Here is a 21,733-nt window from a genome sequence, read left to right on the forward strand (position 1 = left end):
TAGAGATAGGAGATTTCTTACATTGGTCCTGTTTTTCCCAGTGGATTAATTGTGATTTTTTTTTTTTTTTCAGTATTCAGCGTCAGTTTTACATATTTGCCAACTATACGTGTTTAAATGCTTATATTCATGGCTGACTCCTCAAAATGAAGTTAAAAATTGTTTTAAGCAAAACCAGTTAGTACTCAGATACCTATTTTTTCTTTCCTGCATGAAGTTGCAGGGGAGCATTATCTTTCTTGAGATTATTTAAAAATTCCAGGGGTTCCTCTTTTCTTCCTTTGTGGGTGAGAATATCTGACAGAAAAAATTGAATTGATTAACTTTTAGAAATGCATTTTGAAAATGAAATAAGGTTTTGCTGCCAGGTGAGTGAAAACAGTAATTGGAAATATAGATTTGGGTTTTCCCCTCTTCCTTAAACCCAGTGAAATTACAATGCTTTGCCAAATTAAAAAAAAAAGTTAAAGCTCAAATTCCTATGTGAGGTTGTCAAATTCTCACGCTGTATATTTTCTTTCAGATTCCTTTGTTTCTTCCTCTTCCTCTCAGCCTGTATCTCTATTTTCGACCTCACAAGGCAAGTCTGTCATTTTTTGTGTGCATTAATAAAAGAAAAATGTTGAGAAAGAGGCTGTAACTGGGGAAATGAGGCACGAGTTTTCTGTTGCCCCCAAACTCCCTAAAATAAAAACTAAATACAAGTTAGCAACTCCTAATGACTTTCTTGTAAAGCTCAATAAAATAGAATGAGGCTGGGTGGACCCTTTAACATAGCATAAGCTTTAGGTGTAACTTTGAGTATTTTAAAAATTAAAAACTTGCCCAAAGAACTTGGAGTAGAAAGAACTACAGCTCAGAAAACACACTTTGTCCAGAATGCATTCCACCTGTTATTTGCAGTTATCTAACTTGTTTGGAGAGGTAATGCATTTGGGAAAACTATATAAAACTGTGCTTCCACTGAACTAATAGACCATCCTAGCTAGAATACTTTAGTGTGGACTTATCTGAGATTCGTCCCAAGAGCTAGGCCAGTTCCAGATTGCCTGGGAACACTGAATAAGTCAATTGAATTTTTGGCAAGCGAGGCTTGTTTTCCTGGAGATTAAATTATGGTGTTTTGGGGGGGTTGTTTTTACTCTATCAATGAGGAAGGGAATCAGAGTTGATAGCTATATGGAAGAGAGTATGCTTTGTGCTGCTTCGATTTGCATTTTTAAAAAGTGCTGTTTCATTTGTGCTCTTGTACTCCACCTCAGGGTTAGGTCAACGGAAAATCATTATTTTAAAAAAGATAATTAAACTCACTAGATAGGTTTAAGAAGCCTTGTTCAAAGAGTTTATTGTCCTAGCTGGAATAAAAGTGAGCATGCTGGTTTATTAGGAAAACTTTCACCTTGTAAGAATAAAAAACCTAATAGGATAAAATAAACGTAGTAAAAATTTTTTTCAGAGTCTGATCTGCTTCTTGGGAAACATGATAGACAGTTTATTGCATTCATTTCAGACTGATAGCATTAGAGTCCCCAGCTCCTTTACAGTGTACCTCACTGTGTGAATTTGTATATCTTCTGGGTCAAATCATGACCTTTGAAATTAACTTGTGTATATTAAAAGATAGATATTTTGTGAATGTTAGGAAATAAACATACAAATTGATCCTCAACATCTAGAACCCAACTAGATTTATATTTTTAAGGGTATTTTTTTCCTCATGAGAAATTTAATAATTTAGGCAAATAGATATTATATTTATTCTATTCTGGAGGATGTCAGTTAAAAATATAGTGTAAAGAGAACAAATAATTATATTTTCTCAAAGTATTTCAGATCTTTTAAGATACTTTCTTCATAGTCACTTTTTTCATATAGAAATAATTGATAGTCTAAATAGTGTGACAATACAACCTAATCACAACATGCCTAATATATAGAATGTTGAGAAGATATGTCATGGTTTTAAAAATTACTTTAATCCATATTAGGAGAAACTATATGCACATGCAAATCAGAGGTAAATAAAAGGGATTTTTCTAGTTAAAAGTTCAAGCAGGTTTCAGTTTCACAGTGACTATGAGAGTTTATTCAAAAAAATAGATTTGTCATTCTTCCTTTTATAGTTATTTTGACCAGTGCAGATTCAGAGTATGTTGTTATTAAAAGGGTATTGTATTGTAAAAAAGCAGTTAAAAATGTCATATCCCTGAAGGTGTTCCAATCTAGCCTCTATTACTAGCATTCTCTCCTATAATGGAAAAGCAACCCAGCTGGTGCTCTACTTCATTGGCAGGTCTAGAGATCAGCTGATGCAGTTTTTTGAGGGCACTCTTTGGCAAGTGATTAGGTGTGTTCTAGGGTGGCCAAGACTGGTAGCTTCTAGTCTGCCTTAATAAAAGCAAGGGAAAGGAAGCTGTTGTAGGACTTAGTTAACTGGATTAAACCCCCTGGAGAGAATAGCAAGGACCAGTTCCACCCAGCTGCAGCCTTTCAGAGTGACTGTCGCCAGCAGGTACCTTTGAGTCCATAACTGGCACTAACCCAGCTAATCTGTCTCTGGCTTTCATATCCCTCAGCCATTTAGCCTTGGAGAATTGTGCCTTGCTTATATATATCCAAGCCATATTAGGGCTTCCCTGGTGGCTCAGCTGGTAAAGAATCCACTTGTAATGCAGGAGACCTGGGTTCGATCCCTGGGTTGGGAAGACCCCCTAGAGAAGGGAATGACCACCCACTCGAGTATTCTTGCCTGGAGAATTCCATGGACAGAGGAGCCTAGCAGGCTACAGTCCATGGGGTCACAAAGAGTTGAACACAACTGAGCGGCTTTCACTTTCACTGTTTTCAAGCCATATTAAGCAATATGTAGCAGTAATTAAAAATGACATTTTCATGCTTAAGAATGACATTTTTAATATTGAAATATATATTTATCATTATTGGACTTCAAGGAGAGGCATGTACTAAAACTTGTCTTTTTCTGTTTTTTGATCATGCTGCTAAGCTCATGGGATCTTGATTCCCAGACCAGGGGTTGAACCTGGGCCCATAGTAGTGAAAGTGTTGAGTTCTAACCACTGTACCACCAGGGAATTCCCAAAGTTGTCATTAATTTGGACTGAGAAGAAAGGGCAGTTAAATCTTTCAAAAGGAAATTATGTAGTCTTTATTAATTTGTACTACTTTGAAGTATACAACTACTTAAGCTAACCTGTTAAGCTTTTTGAAAACTAATTTATGTTGAGAATGTCAAGAATAATCAGTTCTTCTTAAGTAAGTTGTATTCCTGAGTAGGTCCTTTCCAATTTTTTGCTTATTAATTCCTTTTTTAGTTCATCAAGCAGATTTAAATTTCAACTTAATCCTGGAGCATTTCAAAATGGAGTAAATTTTAACGTTTTCCTGTACTGTTAAATAAGGAGGTATAGGTGTAGTTTATGTGGTCATTTGGGATGGGTTGTTTTTTGTTTGTTTGTTTTGAGGTTTTACTGTGGCTAGTACTTTTTTATCTCATTTAATCCTCACAACCAATTTTATGGAGAAAAGGTACTGCTTCTTTTACTAATTGAGGAAATTGGGGTTTTAAATGGTGAAATAACTTGTTCAAGGTCACACAGTGAGTAAATGATACACCTAGGACTCTGAAGTCCATATATTATAACCATTACCTCCAGTGAAGATGATGTATTAGTGATATTTTAAGGTTTACAGTTTTTTTAGGATGTCATGTTAACATGAGAACACCAGAGGCAGAAATGACCATTTTAAGCGTATTATTGCTGTTAGTGTTGTAATTTAGTATCATCTGGGGGATGTACTCCCTCCATCAGTTACAAAATCAAATTTGGTTTCTCCTTTTGAAATCTTTGATTAAAAGTAGAGGCTGGAAAATACTACAATTTTCTGTAGAAAACATTGGAAGAAAAGTGGGTGAAAATAAGATTATAAGAAGGATCTATCCACCACCCAGAATTGGAAGCACATTTGCAGTAGTGTATATTTGCAAATAATTTGAGTAATGCAGTAGGCATATGGAATAGGAAGTTAAACACTGAACTTTGGGGCAAGCATTGAGGAAAAAAAAATTGCCAGTTACAGCCTTTTTTTTTTTTTTTTTTTTTTTTTTACAAAAGCAAAACATTTTTCTTTGTACAAAATAGACTTTTTGTTTAGGATCTAGCTTGGCTGCAAAGTGTCTGCTGGCTAACTTCCTATTTTAATGCTTTGGCTGAAAATTGCTGATACTGTTTTGCACGATTATTTGTCTTTCCCTCTTGTTTTGTGAACGTGAGAAAATTCAAGTGTAGGAAAACCTATACCTGAATATTTCAAGCCTCCCTTGTATGAATAAGCATAGTATGTATGTGAAAACGTAACTTAGTGGCTTACTACAGGCTGGCACCCTTTCTTCACTGGTGTATGCTTTTTCTATATTACCAACTAAAAGTAATGAATTTCCTGAGGCTGGGTAGTAACCTAATGGTAACTAGCATAATCCCAAGTTATTCACTGTTTTAAGGAAGAAGTGTAATATACAATATTTATTATTGCTTACCTGTTTCTAGATCACATTGTGTTTTCATTATTAAGTTACAAAACACTTGAATAAAAAAATACTAAACCCTTTTCTAAAAGACAGTTTGGAGAGTAAGAGAAGATATTTTGAAGGATAGAGTAGACAGTATATGAAGAGGCTTTTTCAATTCAGAGTATTCACTTGACACATACACAGTATTCGGTTAAAAGTTGTTTCTTCATCCTGTGGTTGGGCTTCCCTGATGGCTCAGCGGTAACGAATACAACTGCAATGCAAGAGACTCTGGTTTGATCCCTGGGCCTGGAAGATCCCCTGGAGGAGAAAATGGCAGCCCATTCCAGCATTCTTGCCTGGAGAATCCCATGGACAGAAGAGCCTGGCAGGCTAGAGTCCATGGGATTGCAAGAGTCAGACATGACTTAGCACCTTAACTACATCTTGTTCTGTGAGATAAAATACTCTGGATATAGAAGGGGGGAAACTTTTTCAATTTCCATGCAAGATTCTCTAGTCAAATGGAGCTTTTGCCTTATTCCAGTCAAAATTTTGAGTTAATATATTAACTCAATTTAATCCTCATAGCTATTCTTAAGTTAGGTGCTTTAGTATCCCAATTTTCAGATGGTATTAAGCAACTTGACAAGGCCACACACCATTAGTAAGTGTGATGAAAGGATTTTGCAACTTTTGGGTTTGGGAGTGGTCTAGAAATTTAGAGTATGACCGCCAACTTAATTTCCTAGTCTTATTTAAGATAATATACGTAAATGGAGATTTCTGAGTAATGACTATTAAGTGTCATGCTGACTAATTGGAAGAGTCTTTGCCAATGGAGCTTAGTTTCTAAAGACCTATTAGATTCTGGTCTTTGTTTTATTTAATGTTTTCTTACCGTTGTAAGCACTTTACTTCCAGACTGGTTTTTTGCATGTCTTGATACAAATCAGCTCTGTTCAAGTTTGTTAGAATTTCAATTAGCCAAATGAACTTCTTTCCATTTGCTGAAATTCTAAGCAAGATAATTATTAAAATTAAAGCAAAAATGCTAACTTACTTTGCTACATGTGGGGAAGCTTGATTGACTGTCATGAGAGCTAATATCTAGAGTAATAGCTAATAGATGCTATTAGCTGAGGAATTACTCTCCTAATTACTGAGGAAAGAATGCAGCATCATACTCTGTTTAGCCCCTAAACCTGTCCCTTCAGAAAACACTGTCTGCTCCAAGTATTGTCACATTATCATTAGGGAACATGATAAAGCTATTTTTGTGTATATAATAGCTATGTCATATTAAAGAATCTTCAGTAAAATGAAGTCTGTCAAGAAGTTATGGCATTCAGTAGAGAACTTGGTATTCTGAGAATAAGATTTCGAACCTAATCTAGTTTACCTCAGATTATTATATACCTAATTCTAAACTTCTGGAGTGTTAAGAGTTCAAGGAAGTTAGAAGAGAAACAAGGCTTAGAAAACTGAGAATTTTGTGTCCTGACAAAGCATAGAACATTTCTACCATCCTCTTTTTGTGTGTGTGGCCGCACCACATGGGCTTGTGGGATCTTAGTTTGTCAACCAGGTCTTGCTGGCAGAGAAAAGCATCAAGTCCGAACCACTGGACCACCAGGAAGCTCCCTACCATACGTGTTTTTTTTGTTTCTGATACTGTGTGCATTCTTTCATTAGCACCAGTATCAGTTGCTTTCTTTTTCATTTCATCAAATCCATCGTCACCATCGTCATCATCATCATTTTATCTGTTGACTTTGCTTCTTTTCTGTCTCCCACTCTGTACTGTAAGCTCCACAAAAGCAAGGATTTTTTCTGTGTTCACTGGTTTTTAATCTAGATTCTAAAACAGGGTCAGGCACATGATAGTGGCACTTAGTAATTCACCATGAATTATTACTAATTCATTCTGTCTACTTGTGTCTGTAAAATGACAAGTCTAACTCATCTGAAATCTCAATCTCTATAAAACATATAAGCTGAGCATTCCCTGTGAGAGGTGGAGTCAGTGTTGTTCAAGATTCCATTCGTTTGAAGGGAGGGGGTCTCAGTTTTACCTTATTCCAGATTTAGTTCATTAAATGTCTCCTGGTAGAAACATTCACCAGTAAATTCGATAATAATACATAGCTCAGACTGGAATATTCTGATATTAATGTAGTCCATAGTTCTTTAAATTTCAGGTCTTGAAACCTTTTAACCTGCAGTGGTGAGCTTCATTTATCCTTAATCAATCTTGCTGTGTATCCATACTGTACAATGACAGATGCAAAGCCATGTTTACTGCATTAGAACTAAATATAAATTATAGCTTACTTTTATGTCATGGGTACAATTTGTACCACCAAACTTCAATTATTTTTTTCTCAATTTTCGAAGACTTTTCCCCCAGATTATGGTTACACTGTGCTAAAGGTCAGAGATCCTGTTACATCAGATTTCACTAATGTTTTAAAATATAGGAACTTTATCTGGCATTTGGAAACACATTTTTGTAATAGTAGAATTTTGCCTCTTGCAATAAGATATTTAAGTGTTTCTTTTCATCTTTATAAAATGATTTTGAATAGAATAAAGTCATACTTTTGCTTTTGTCTAATTATTACTCAGCTTCTCAAATGAAAAAACATAAGTTGAATAAAAGTAATCGCAAAAGTTTTTCTCTCTCACATCTTCCCAATTGCTCATTCACGCTCAAGGAAGGCATTTCTGTCCTGAGGGCTCACCTGAGCAAGCTGAATCTTTGATTCATTCATTTGGAACTCTTTGTTTAAGACCTACTTTGTTCCAGCTCCAGAGATACAACAGTGTATGAGAACGATGGTGACATCGTTGCTGCCCTTGGGACAGTTGTTCTGATCTTTTCTCCAGTAAAAAAAACTTCCTAGGTTGGAGAGTTGGAAAACAGTGGTAAATCAGTGGCTACTGTGATATTGAAAACCGATAAGACCTAATTAATGTATTGCTTTTAGGGGAGTATTTTCTGTTTTAAAAGATTTTCTGGAGTTCACTCTTCTTAATAAAGGAAACCAGGGTACACAGTTCAGTTTTCAGTTGACAAGTTGGTACAAGAGATTTTGGAACAGACCAACGTTTTCAGTACCCTTTAAAACATTAAGGCCCTCTCTACCTGGGGCCCACCTTCCTTGTGGATAGGATGGAGTACTTCTAGCCTGATTTTCAGGCTGGGGGGGTCTACTGTATCTCTTGGGGAAAGAAAAACTCTCATCACTTGTTTTCCTCTTCAGATAGGCTCTTACCAGTGGTTTTATAAAAGGGGTGTGTTCTGAATTGTTCCACCTACAGATGAGAGTGTATCAGTGCTTCATAATATGTTTGTTTTATATGGATTACGTTGTTTCTGCTGAATAGCGCTACTAAATACCAAAGGAAAAGGAATAAACACTTCCCCAGATTATCCAGTCTTTATTATAACCTTCTTCATGCTTTACCATTAAAGGGAAAATGTAGATTGATAAGTATTTTGTCATGAAAATTTTTTGTCATTTGCAGTTTGTAGCATGATAAGCCTTTTCTGTTTCACTGCTGGCGATTTTATGCATGTCTATAGGATAACTGTTGATCATTGTTTTTGTTACATATTTATGTGTGTGTATGTATATATACATCCTGTGTGTGTGTGTGTGTATATATATATATATATATATATATGCGAATTTAAAAATAAAAAGCATGCTGCTTGGCCTGACTAGCTAATGTGTAATTGTACCTGGTAAACAATTGTTTTTCTTTCAAATTCTGGCCATAGAGGGATTGAGCTCTCTTTGCTCTGATGAGCCACCTTCAGAAATCATGACTGCCTCCTCTTGTTCATCTTCTGAAATATGTAACACTGACCTTACAATACTACCTGGAGTAAAAAGCAAAATGTTAGGCAGCCAGATTCTTTTAGCCCAAGAAGAAAAAGACTGCTTGGCTCTTCTAGATGGGAAAAAGATGGGAAAGCCTCTGGGGACCAGTAAAGACACAGAAGACTCCCCAGTTTCTGCTGCAGAAGGAGTTCACTGTGACCGTCCTTCCATTCCACTCAGCTTCCTGGGTCATCCTGCTTTTCTCTCAAAGGAAGTTGGTCAAATGGAACAACAGATAAATAAAGATCAAGAGTCTAGGAGCCCAAATGAGGAACCAAATAAGGATGATATAACTGCCTTGGATGCAGATGACAAGTTCACCGTGCTGACAGCCCAGAAGCCAGCCACCCAGCAGCCTAAAGCAGAAGGAATTTGTCCGTATTCCTTGTCTCCTTCTGAAGCTTCAGGAGGTGGTGTTATGGAAAAGGATTCCCCTGAATCACCATTTGAAGTAATTATTGACAAAGCAGCATTTGACAAAGAATTTAAAGACTTATATAAGGAAAGCATAAATGATTTTGGTAGCTGGGCAGTGCATACTAGTAGAGAATCACCTGCAGACATTTCAGAGTCTAATGACAAAGTATTTCCACTGAGAAAGAAAGAAGCAGGGCGTTACCCAGCCTCTGCATTGCTCACCAGGCAGTTTTCACATACAACTGCAGCATTGGAGGAGGTATCTAGATGTGTGAATGATATGCATAACTTTACTAATGAAGTACTGACTTGGGATTTGGTTCCCCAAGTGAAACAGCAGAGTGATAAAGCTGAGTACGACACAAAAACTACAGGACTTGGCACAAGTGAATATAATTCAGAAATTCCTGTTGTAAATCTTAAAACAAACACTCAGAAAATTCCTGTATGTTCTATGAATGGAAGCACTACTGACACTAAATCACCAGGTGACTGGGCTGAAACACCTCTCCCACAGGAAAATGCCGTGCCAGACCATTTTGATTCCACACAGGAAGTCACTATCAAAGGTGTGCAGAAAAGAGACGACACACTTTCAGAGTCACCTGGCTCTCCACTGCAGAAATGTGTCTCTCTTGGTTCTGGAGTGGCCACAGATAAAGTAGTTTTACCCGACAGCCACCTGAAAGGTGGAATGAGCTGGCAGACCTCTGTGTTGGGAGAAGTGACAGAGGCTGATAGTTCTGGTGAATCTGATGACACAGTAATAGAGGACCTCACAGCAGATAATTCATTTGAGAGCAACAAAATTCAGGCTGAAAAACCTGTTTCCATCCCAAGTCCTGTTGTAAAAACAGATGGAGAAGTCAAAGAGATCCTCAGTTGTAACAAGAAAGACAGAACATCTGAAAAATTTGAAGGGTCGGTCAGTGACTCTGAGCCACGACAAGTTCGGCCTGATCCTCTGGAAAGGAGCCCAGGTGAAGCAGTATGTTCACTAGTGTCTAATAAGAATGGCACGTCAGAAGTGAAGCAGTCAGGTAGTAAGCATGAAGCTGTTCCTGAAAAGCCTGTTGCAGCTGAGAACCCAGAACTCCCTTCAGAAGCAGCTCCTACAGAACTCACACAAAGTGGGACAAGCTCTGCCTATTTGGAGTCATTGCATGAAAAAAATGTGAAAGATCTAGATGATTCTTCCCCAGAGGACCTGATGGCGGCCTTTACAGAAACCAGAGAGAAAGGAATAGTAGGTAAAGTTGAAGGCAATACCTTTGAAGCAACATCAGAGGAGACTAAGGACTTTAAAACAATTCTTCCTCTAGATGTTTTGCATGGGAGTAAGTCAGGTGGTTCTGAAATTAAAAACAAAGAAAGCAAATACAGTGAACAAAGCAAAGAAACAAATGGGAGTAAGCTTCTGGAAGTTTTCCCTACCCAAGGTACTCCAATAGCATCTCTCGACTTAGAACAAGAACAGCTCACAATCAAAGCACTTAAAGAACTGAGTGAAAGGAAGGTGGAGAAGTCAGCTTCTGTACAGGATAAAGGAGACTCTCCTGAAGAAATATTCAAACAGACTTTAACAAATGTTAAAGAATCTTCCTGGCCACAGAGATCAGCTGATGTCCTGGAACACAAAGATGTCAAGACTGGATCTGATCTTGAGATTTCCAGGAAGCCCACTATTATCAAGGAAACTACTAGGGTAGAGGCTATTTCCAGCCTTAGCAAGACTGAGCCGGTAAACGAGCCTGTCCTAACAAGACTTCTGACAGACGTATCAGGTAACCACTTACGTTAGAAATACTGCATGTGGGAAAAAAAAGAAATATTGCATGTGGTTAATTCAGCTATGATTGATTATTTAGAGGGCCATTTTTCTTAGTCTCTGATTTATATCATTAAATTATAGCTAGAATAAAATATACTATATAATGGGGAAAGGTAGATTTTTTTTTTAATGGTTGTTTGATTTGGTTTTCTTATACAAATGTTTCCCAAAGCAGGAGACTACTTGTTAAAATTAATATTCTCCTAAAGGAAAAAAATGTCATGGTCCAGTTTTTTCATTATACGTTGACTGTAGGGGAGATTGCTGCTTTTAAGACTATCACTAGGCTCTTATTTGCACAGATTATTATAAAATCTCCGTAATAGTAGCACTGCTTAGCCCTTAGGTATTTTGCTTAGCCCTTGTAAAATCTATTTAGCAATCAAAGAGAAAGGAATTCCTGCTGGGAAGATAATAAATGAAACTTTTAATTAATTTGATCTTATACCACAGAGATTTTATGCTCTGAAAGTAGGTAACCAGTACTGTAGTACAGTCGTGCCAGTGATGCTTTAGGAGAACTCATGCATTGTTCTACTTTGGACCTTGTTGACATTCTTCAGGTCAAAACTCTTTGTATGGTACTAGAAGCCCTTCTGCTTGTCTTCTGTTTATTTGAGTGATTACTTTCCTAGCTGTTGACCTTCATTTAAATTACTTCAGATGCTCTCTGTTCTGGTGTCTTAGTGTAATGAAAAAAAGATCTATAAAGCCTCCAGAATCAAGCCCCAACCTCTCATCTGATATGAGGTTCTGCACTTGGTGTATGATCAGTGTGGTCAGAGTTAGGTGCTATGCAGGGCTCTGTGGTTTTCCAAACTTCTTAAGCAATAGATTACTCTTTCAAATGAAATCAGACACAGAGTTATAATATTTAAAAGAAAATGAGATTTTTGTTAAGAGAAACTTTTTAAATGAGGTTGTACCATATTTTTTTCCCCTGTAAAGGTTTTATTATGCACAGAATAAGAAAGGGGCTCAGTCCTTTGCAGCCACTTCCCTCCGGTCACTTCTACCAGCCAGGGTACCGCTAACTTGCTTGCTTGGTTAGGTTACCTGCTGGGATCTGTGGGTCACCTTGAAGTCCACAGCCATAGGCTGCTGCAGAACCATGACTGCTGCCCATCATAGCCTGTGGCAGAAAGGCACCATTTACTTCTTATTTTATAAAGGTATTTCCTTACCAAAGACCATGGACAGGTTATTTAACCTTACTAAATCTTAATCCTTAAAATAGAGATAATAATGGTACTTACTTTATAATAGTGTGAAGATTAAAAGTGTAAATGCAGGTTATAAAGGGCCTCAGTTCATTCAGTTCAGTCACTCAGTCTTGTCCACCTCTTAGCAACCCCATGGACTACAGCACGCCAGCCTTCCCTGTTCATCACCAGCTCCTTGATTCATCAAACTCATATCTATCAAGTTGGTGATGCCATCCAACCGTCTCATCCTGTCATCCCCTTCTCCTGCCTTCATTCTTTCCCAGCATCAGGGTCTTATCTAATGAGTCAGTTCTTCGCATCAGGTGGCCAAAGTATTGGAGCTTCAGCTTCAGCATCAGTCCTCATGAATATTCAGGATGAATTTCCTTTAGGATTGACTGGTTTGATCTCCTTGCAGTCTAAGGAACTTTCTAGAGTCTTCTTCAACACTGCAGTTGAAAAGCATCAAATTCTTCAGTGCTCAGCTTTCTTTAGAGGGCCTGCTGCTGCTGCTAAGTCGCTTCAGTCGTGTCCGACTCTGCGACCCCATAGACGGCAGCCCACCAGGCTCTCCTGTCCCTGGGATTCTCCAGGCAAGAACACTGGAGTGGGTTGCCATTTCCTTCTCCAGTGCATGAAAGTGAAAAGTGAAAGTGAAGTCACTCAGTTGTGTCCAACTCTTAGCAACCCCATGGACTGCAGCCTACCAGGCTCCTCTGCCCATGGGATTTTCCAGGCAGGAGTACTGGAGTGGGGTGCCGTTGCCTTGGGCCCAGTATATAGTAAATATTCATTTAGCAGCAAGTACAGGACCTGGCATATAGTAGGTCCTGGATCATTATTTGTTACTGAATGCATTGTTAATAATTATCTGTGAAAACATTGAGGCTTTTTTATACACTCAAAAGTGTGAAATGGCAGTTAAGGATAGCTGTTATACTATAGAAGTTGAAGATAGTTGAACTTGGATTAAAGAGACCTGAATCCGTATTGTTGCTTTACACTGTCTAGAAATGTGACTTTAAACAATTAAGTTATATCACCTTTTGGGGCTTTAGTTTCCTTATCTATAAAGTGAGGATGTTGAAGTAGGTGATCATCAATACCGTTTCTCTGACCCTGGTAAATACTAGTTTTCTTCATGACTTGTTGTCAAAATTCTTAAACATAGGTTTTTGAGGTGATGAGGTATATAGAAATTAGGTAACAATCCAGTGTCTAATTCTGGCAAATTCCTGCTTTAGTGTGGCCTTTGACAATTAGCCAAATTGGTTTGGCATCTTGCTTTGTTAATATTGTGGCATTTTGCCCTTCTTCATAGTGAAGAAGAAAATGGCAACCCACTCCAGTACTCTTGCCTGGAAACTCCCATGGACGGAGGAGCCTGGTGGGCTGCAGTCCATGGGATCATGACTGATCGACTTCACTTTCACTTTTCTCTTTCATGCATTGGAGAAGGAAATGGCAACCCACTCCAGTGTTCTTGCCTGGAGAATCCCAGGGACGGGGAAGCCTGGTGGGCTGCTGTCTATGGGGTCGCACAGGGTCGGACACGACTGAAGCGACTTAGCGGCAGCAGCAGCATGGTGTTACTTTTTGCAACCCCATGGACTGTAGCCTAACCAGGTTCTCCGTCCGTGGCATTTTCCAGGCAAGAATACTGGAGTGGGTTGCCATTCCCTTCTCCAGGAGATCTTCCCGACCCAGAGATTGAACCCAGGTCTCCCGCACTGTAGGCAGATACTTTACCGTCTGAGCCACCAAGGAAGATCCTGTAGTAAATAAAGTACTATGTAAATACTAATTATTAGTAAATCTCAACTGAGTTATTTAATCTAGTGTGAGAGATGAAAAGGACTATGGACGTTTAAGTCGTTTTGTCACTGACGAAATTCTATGATTAATAGACATTTTTAGATGATAATGAAAACTAGTATAATTAGACCAAGAAGCTAAAAGTTCTTCCTTTGAAGGTTTCAGAATTAAAAACCTTTTAAAATTGTCTTACATCATGAATAAATCTTTTAAGATGTAAATTTTACTAATATATACCAGCATCTAGCTCTAAGCAGTGTATCTGAGCAGTCTTCATTTCTAAAGTAAAACCAATTCTGTAATTATATTCTGCCTAAAGTTGTTGGGGAAAATAGGCAAAGGAAGCTATGAAAAAATTAATGGTATTTTATTTTTCTTTTGCTATTCTGTGGTATATATGGCAGTATATAACAGACCTGGAAATGACCTAGCAATTTTGTTTCTAGGTATGTATTCTAAGGGGAAAAGAAATTTATGTGCAAAAGCAACTATAGAGATATTCTTTGTAGTGGCGGGTATCTTAGTGCCTTAACAATTAAAGATTGTTGGAGTGTGTAACATATCTGTACCGTTAAATGTTATATAGCCTTTGGAGTTGTTATAGGTTGATGTGAAGTACAAAAAGAAATACACTTGTATTTCTGTATATTAGAATTAACTTCTATTGTTAATTAATATTTGCTTTCGAACTAAAGGACCCTTTGATTACCATCTGACCCATTTTCCCAGAGGGAAATTATCTTATAGTGTTGTGTTAGTTTCTGCTCCACTACATTTTAAGTGTATGCATATATGGTATTTTTTGTGCTTTTAAAACTTTATTAATTTTATCTTTGTTGGGATTTCCCTTGTGTTCTGGTGGTTAAAAATCTGTGCTTCCATTGCTAGGAGCATGGGTTTAGTTCCCTGGTGGGGGAACTAAGATCCTTCATACCATGCAGAGCTCACCCCCAAAATAAATTAATATTATTTTGTTATGCAACTTGTTTCATTCAATATTAGATTTTTTAACTCTTTTCATGTGGAGGTATCTGTCATTTTATTTATTTTAATAGCTGTGTAGTAACCCATTTTATTACTATATTATTTTTCTTTTAACTAATATTTGGGTTATTTTCTATATTTTACTATTACTAGACATTGCTGAAGTTAACATCCTGTACTCATCTGTTTTTATACATATGCACATATTTCTCTTGGGTCCGTATGCCACTGCTTATCAATTTCACTTTCTGTGTATGTGCTTTATTTTTCTAGTTACTATCAATTTGCTGTCAAAGTTGGAGTTTCTTCTGTTATGCAAAAATGTTCATAGTTTATTAATAAAAACTATTATTTAACACTAGAGTTTTTATTATATGATGAATACTTAAAGTAGAAAAAACAAGTTAAAAAACAAGGTTTTCGGAATAATACTTATTTTCATGTCATTATAAGTGAATCTGTATGCCTACACACAGTGTGATTCTGAAGTAAATTTTTAAAAATAAGATCACAGTGATTTTTCTTGCAATGTGGCCAAGTAGGCTTTTACTGGACCTTTGTTGGGACTTCTCTGGTGGTCCAGTAAGTCCAGTAAGAGTCTGCCTTGCTATGCAGGGACACTGGTTTGATCTCTAGTCCAGGGAGATCCACATGCAGCGGAGCAACTAAGCCCATGTGCCACCAGCACGGAGCCCACGCTCTAGAGCCTGTCAGCCATGACTCTCGCGCCCCTGTGCCGTGGCTGCTGAAGCCCATGTGCTCCAGAGAAACCACCACAGTGAGAAGCCCGTGCACCCACAACGGGGAGTCGTCCCCGCTCTCCGCAACTGGAGAAAGCCTGCACACAGCAACAGAGACCAAAGGATATAAATAACTGAAACTGTTTTTAAAGAAGCATCTCCACCTCCATCGCAGGGGACACAGGTTCATTTCCCTGATCAGAGAACTAAGATCCCACATGCCACAGGGCACGGGTACAGAAAGGGAGGCCTGAAAGCACTGGGAAAATGAGCAAAAGTGGGCCAATTCCAAAAAGGACTGACACATCCAAGAAGAGACAACATGAAATTAATTTTCTATTTTTACTGTTTCTTGCCAGAGGAAGACTGAAGTTGGCGTCTGACAGGGTGGTGAAAATTTTAATAGAAGACTTATTATTAGGCCTTTCCCGGTGGTCCAGTGGTTAAGAATCACCTTACAATGCAGGGGACAGCAGTTTTTTCGATCTCTGGTCCAGGAAGACCCCACATGCTGCTGGGCAACTAAACCCATGCACTGCAACTGCTGAAACCTGTGCTCTCTAGAGCCTCTACTCCGCCACAGGAGACACTGCCACAGTGAGAAGCCCCCGTACCACCACTGGGGAGTAGGCCCTGTTCGCTGCAACTAGAGAAAAGTTGACCCACACAGCAACAAAGAGCCAGCACAGCCAAAAATATAAATAAGTAAAGTTATTTTTTAAAAAAGAACAAAGTGGAATTCTGTAATATAGTAGCTAAACTTAAAATTCACCAAGTGGCCTTAATAGTAAAATAGAGATGATAGAAGAATCAGTGAACTTAATGATAGATGAACAGAAAACTATCCAATCTGAAGAACAGAAAGAAAAAGTTTATTACCAAGCTTCAGGGAACTTTGGGACAATATTATAAGACCTAGCTTGTATAGTTGGAGTCCCAGAAGAGAGGAAAGTGAGAAGTTGAGGAAGAACATATTTGAAGATAATATGGGAAAAAAAAATCAAATTTTTTAAAAAACATATTTACTGATTAAAGAAGCTTGGCAAACACCTGTTAGGATAAGGATGAAGAAAACCATACCGTGGTACATGTGTCAGAGGTTCCCAAGACTACCGTCAGGTTCAGTGGTTTGCTGGAAGGACTCAATAGGATTCAGAAGCTGTTACACTCAACCGTACACGGCAAAAGGACACAGATTAGAATTGGCAAGGGGAAAAGGCGCATGGGACAAAGTCCAAGAGGAACCATGTACAAGCTTCCTGGTGTCCAGCAGAGGCACACAGAGCTGTCCTTAATCCTCCCGTCAGTGATCCATGACAGCATGTGCAAAGTGTTGCCAGCTAGGGAAACTCACCGAGTCCTTGGTATTCAGGATGGCATGCTGACCCCCGTGATTCACCTCAGCTACTCAGACCCCAGCCATCCAGAGCAGGAACAAGTGTTTGCCATAAATCATATTGTTCAGACAGACTTAAGTGGTCACACTGGTGCCGCATGGCACAAGGCCCCAGGCACAGACAAACACTTATCAGCCAGCATATGCCACTGGCTCAGATTTCATCTCCCAGTCCTGAGGACAGACCCTTCTTTGGCACATGCAGGGTTTGAGCATTCCAAAACTGCTGAGTTAATCCTTTCCTGCCCAGTATATCTAGTCAAATTGCTTGAAATGAAAGATAAGGAGGAAAATGACACAAAGAAATGACAGTTGTAATTAGAGCTTACTTAACTGAAAACCATAGGCTTCCCACATAGGTGGTGCTAGTGGTAAAACACCCGCCTGCCAGCGCAGGAGACATGAGAGACGCAGGCTCCAGCCCCGGGGCAGGAAGGCCCCAGGGGCAGAGCGCGGCCACCCACTCCAGTATTCCTGCCTGGACAGAGGAGCCTGGGGAGCTGTGTCCATAGGGTCACAAGGAGCCAGACAGGACTGAAGCAAGAGAGCATGCATGCACATCAAAAACCACAGATGCCAAGAGAGTGAAATAACACCTTTTAAAGTGCCGAACAGGGGGGATAGTCAATCCAGATTTATCTTTTCAACAAAAATACCCTGCAAAAATGAAAGTAAATTAAAGACATGTTCAGATAAAAGAAAACTAAGAAAATTTGTCACTAGAAGACTTGCACTACAAGAAACACTAAAAGAAGTTCTTCAGATTGAAGGGAATTGATACCAGATAGAAACTGAGGCCTTTCAGAAGGAATGAAGAGCATTGGAAATGGTGAATATCTGAGTAAATACAAAAAACTTAACTCTTTTCCCTCTTCTAGAAAATATTTAAGACTATTTAAAGGAGAAATTGTGGCTTCCTTGGTGGCTCAGAGGGTAAAGTGTCTGCCTGCAGTGCAGGAGACCTGGGTTCGATTCCTGGGTCAGGAAGATCCCCTGGAAAAGGAAATGGCAATCCACGCCAGCACTCTTGCCTGGAAAATCTCATGGACCGGAGGAACCTGATAGGCCACAGTCCATGGGGTCGCAAAAAACACGACTGAGCAACGTCACTTCAAAGGAGAAATTATACTGTGTGCAGGGATTGTAATGTTTATTTGATAAAACAATTTATAACAAGAGTATGTGAACCTAAACTGTTGAACGAGAGTCTACATTTTTTATAAAGTGTATGATATTTTAAGTCAATTGAAAAGTCAAGGGTAATGTTGTGCTTCCTAAAATAATAATGCAGAGACATATAGTTTAAATTAAACCTTTCAAATAATCAAAAAGAAGGCAAAAAGGAAGAATGAGGGAACAAAAGAGGAAAATATGGTAATGCCGTGGGAGACCTCATGCAGTCGTCAGTATGTTAGTGGCTAAAGACTACAGCCAGCAGAGTGACAGAGTGCATAAAAACGCAAGAGCTACCTATATACCGACTGTATAAAGATACGCACTAAATGTAAAGACACTCTAGTTGAAAGTAAATGGATGGGCAAAGGTATATAAATGTATGCCATGCAAAAGTAAGCATAGGAAGACAAATGGTTTTACCAGAAATGAAAATGACATGTTATCATGATAAAAGATATCAGGATGTCTTAACAGTTGTGTGTATAACACCTCATAACAGCTTCAAAATAAATGAAGCAAAAATTGGCGGAATTAAAGGGAGAAATAGCCCATTCTTTAATCATAATTAGTGGCTTTAATACCTCTTGTTCAGCAGTTGACAAACCAACTATGCATACACACAAAGATCTGAACAGCACAACCATCCACTTTGACCTGCGTGATACTTATAGAACGCTGTGCCCTACAGCGGCATAAAATGCATTCTTTTCCAGATGTACAAGTTATGCATTCACCAGTATAGACAATATGCTAGGCCATCAAACAAAGCAGTAAATTTAAAAGATTAAGATCATAGACAATATGGTCTCAGACCATAATGAAAAATTTTAAACAGTGAAAATAAGATACCTAGGAAAATTCCCAAATATTTGAAAATTACTAGTCACTTTTATATAATCTATAGCTCAAAGAAGTCATGAGAAAAAAATTGAAATGTTTTAAAACAATAACAGTGAAAATACAATAATCAAACTTGTGGAATATAGTGCTGAGAGGGAAATTTATATCTCTAAGTGCACATATTAGAAAAGAAAAATTAATTCAGTCATCTAAGATTTCAGCTTTCTTCCAAGGAGTAAGCGTCTTTTAATTTCATGGTGGCAGTCACCATCTGCAGTGATTTTGGAGCCCCCAAAAATAAAGTCTGACACTCTTTCCACTGTTTCGCCATCTATTTGCCATGAAGTGATAGGACCAGGTGCCATGGTCTTGGTGTTCTGAATGTTGAGCTTTAAGCCAACTTTTTCGCTCTCCTCTTTTCACTTGTATCAAGAGGCTCTGTAGTTCTTCGCTTTCTGCCATAAGGGTGGTGTCATCTACATATCTGAGGTTATTGATATGTCTCCCGGCAATCTTGATTCCAGCTTGTACTTCCTCCAGCCCAGCATTTCTCATGATGTACTCTACATATACGTTAAATAAGCAACGTGACAATATACAGCCTTGACGTACTCCTTTCCTGATTTGGAACCAGTCTGTTGTTCCATGTCCAGTTCTAACTGTTGCTTCCTGACCTACATACAGATTTCTCAAGAGGCAGGTCAGGTGGTCTGGTATTCCTATCTCTCAGAATTTTCCAGTTTGTGGTGATCCACACAATCAAAGTATTGGAGTTTCAGCTTCAACATCACTCCTTCCGATGAACATTCAGGACTGAAACTCCAATACTTTGGCCACCTGTTGCAAAGAGCTGACTCATTTGAAAAGACGCTGATGCTGGGAAAAATTGAACGCAGGAAGAAAGGGGATGACAGAGGATGAGATGGTTGGATGGCATCACCAACTCAATGGACATGAGTTTGCGTAAACTCTGGGAGTTGGTGATGGACAGGGAGGCCTGGTGTGCTGCAGTCCATGGGATCACAAAGAATCGGACACGACTGAGTGATTGAACTGAACACAGTCAAACGCTTTAGCATAGTCAATAAAGCAGAAATAGATGTTTTTATGGAACTCTTTTGCTTTTTCATTAATCCAACAGATGTTGACAATTTGATCTCTGGTTCCTCTGCCTTTTCTAAAACCAGCTTGAACATCTGGACGTTCACGGTTCATGTACTGTTGAAGCCTGGCTTGGAGAATTTTGAGCATTACTTTACTAGCGTGTGAGATGAGTGCACTTATGTGGTAATTTGAGCATTCTTTGGCATTGCTTTTCTTTGGGATTGGAATGAAAACCTAAACAGCATATGAAAAAGCAGAGACATTACTTTGCCAACAAAGGTCCATCTAGTCAAGGCTATGGTTTTTCCAGTAGTCATGTATGGGTGTGAGAATTGGACTATAAAGAAAGCTGAGCACCAAAGAATTGATGCTTTTGAATTGTGATGTTGGAATAGACTCTTGAGAGTCCCTTGGACTGCAAGGAGATCCAACCAGTCCATCCTAAAGGAAATCAGTCCTGAATATTCATTGGAAGGACGGATGCTGAAGCTGAAACTCCAATACTTTGGCCATCTGATGCAAAGAACTGACTCACTGGGAAAGACCCTGATGCTGGGGAAAATTGAAGACGGGAGGAGAAGCGGGGATAACAGAGGATGAGATGGTTGGATGGCATCACTGACTCAGTGGACATGACTTTGAGTAAACTCTGGGAGTTGGTGATGGACAGGGAGGCCTGGCATGCTGCAGTCCACCAGGTCGCAAAGAGTCGGAAACGACTGATCGACTGAACTGAACTGAAGGTTTCAACTTAAGCTAGAAGAAGAGCACAGTAAATCCAAAGGAAGCAGAAGGGAGGCAATCATAAAGATAAGAGCAAAAATTAATGCGATAACATGAACAAAGCTGAAATTTGGTTCCTGAAAATATTAACAAAGTTGATTTCTTAACTGATTCAGGAAAAAAGAACACAGGTTACCAATATTAAACATGAAAAGGTAGTTATCACTTCAGATCCAATGGATATTAAAAGGTCAGTAGAATATTATGAACTTTATGCCAGCTTAAATTAAACAAGTTCTTTGAAAAATACAGTTTACCAAAGCTAACACAATTGCATATTGAAGTCGAGGCCCAGCAGTTTCACTGGGTGGGGTGAGGCAGGGTGGGATGTGTTTCAAGCATTTAAGGAAAAAGGAGGCCAACTTTCCAACTCAGACTAGTATATTTATAGTGATACACAAACTAGAGAAAGACACTACGAAGAAAATTATAAACTAATATCACTCAGGAACATAATAAAATGAGAAGTCCTTCACAAAACATTAACAGTAAATCACATCCGGCACTATATCAAAATGTTAATGTATCAGGGCTAAGTGGGGTTTGTTCTTGGAATAGGAGCTTGTTTTAAGATCAGAAGCCAGTCAACATAATTTGCCACATTAACATAGAAAATCTAGGTGAGTATGTGAGTCGATTCAGAAAAGATTTGAAAAATCTCAGCATCCTTTTCTGATAAAAGCTTTCAGCAAACCAGGAATAGAAGGTAATCTCAGTCTAATAAATGGTATCTGTTAAAAACTACAACTGATGCTCTGACTCTGTATCTAAGCAAAGCACTCTCTTGTCAGTCTTGCTGGGGGGACGGGTGGGCAGGGAGCGGGGGGCAGGCTCTCTCCTCTCTCTCCGTGGTCGGCCGCAAGGCTCTCTGTCCCCCTGGATGGGGGCCGAGAGGCTCACCGGGGTCAGCGCTTCTGGTCTGGTAAATATATGTGATGTATTGTTTAAAAAAAAAATAAAAACTACAACTGACATTATAATTAATGCCAAAATATTGAACACTTCTCCTGACATTGGGTACAGG

The 21,733-nt window shown here is 38.7% G+C and overlaps 1 protein-coding gene across 2 annotated transcripts in view; it reads left to right on the forward strand.

The window, feature by feature from the left end:
• RTN3 (reticulon 3) overlaps positions 1-21,733 on the forward strand; it is a 62,696-nt gene that overhangs the window by 17,448 nt on the left and 23,515 nt on the right. The window contains exons 2-3 of one of the 2 annotated variants that reach the window (XM_018043170.1): positions 524-580; positions 8,316-10,619. The exons of the other annotated variant lie outside the window; for it this stretch is intronic. Of the exons in view, the coding sequence (XP_017898659.1) occupies positions 524-580; positions 8,316-10,619 (2,361 nt within the window). The remainder of the gene's footprint in view (positions 1-523; positions 581-8,315; positions 10,620-21,733) is intronic. 2 annotated transcript variants of the gene reach the window in all.

The sequence above is a fragment of the Capra hircus genome, chromosome 29, assembly GCF_001704415.2.
Source record: "Capra hircus breed San Clemente chromosome 29, ASM170441v1, whole genome shotgun sequence".
In the NCBI taxonomy this organism is placed as follows: domain Eukaryota; kingdom Metazoa; phylum Chordata; class Mammalia; order Artiodactyla; family Bovidae; genus Capra; species Capra hircus.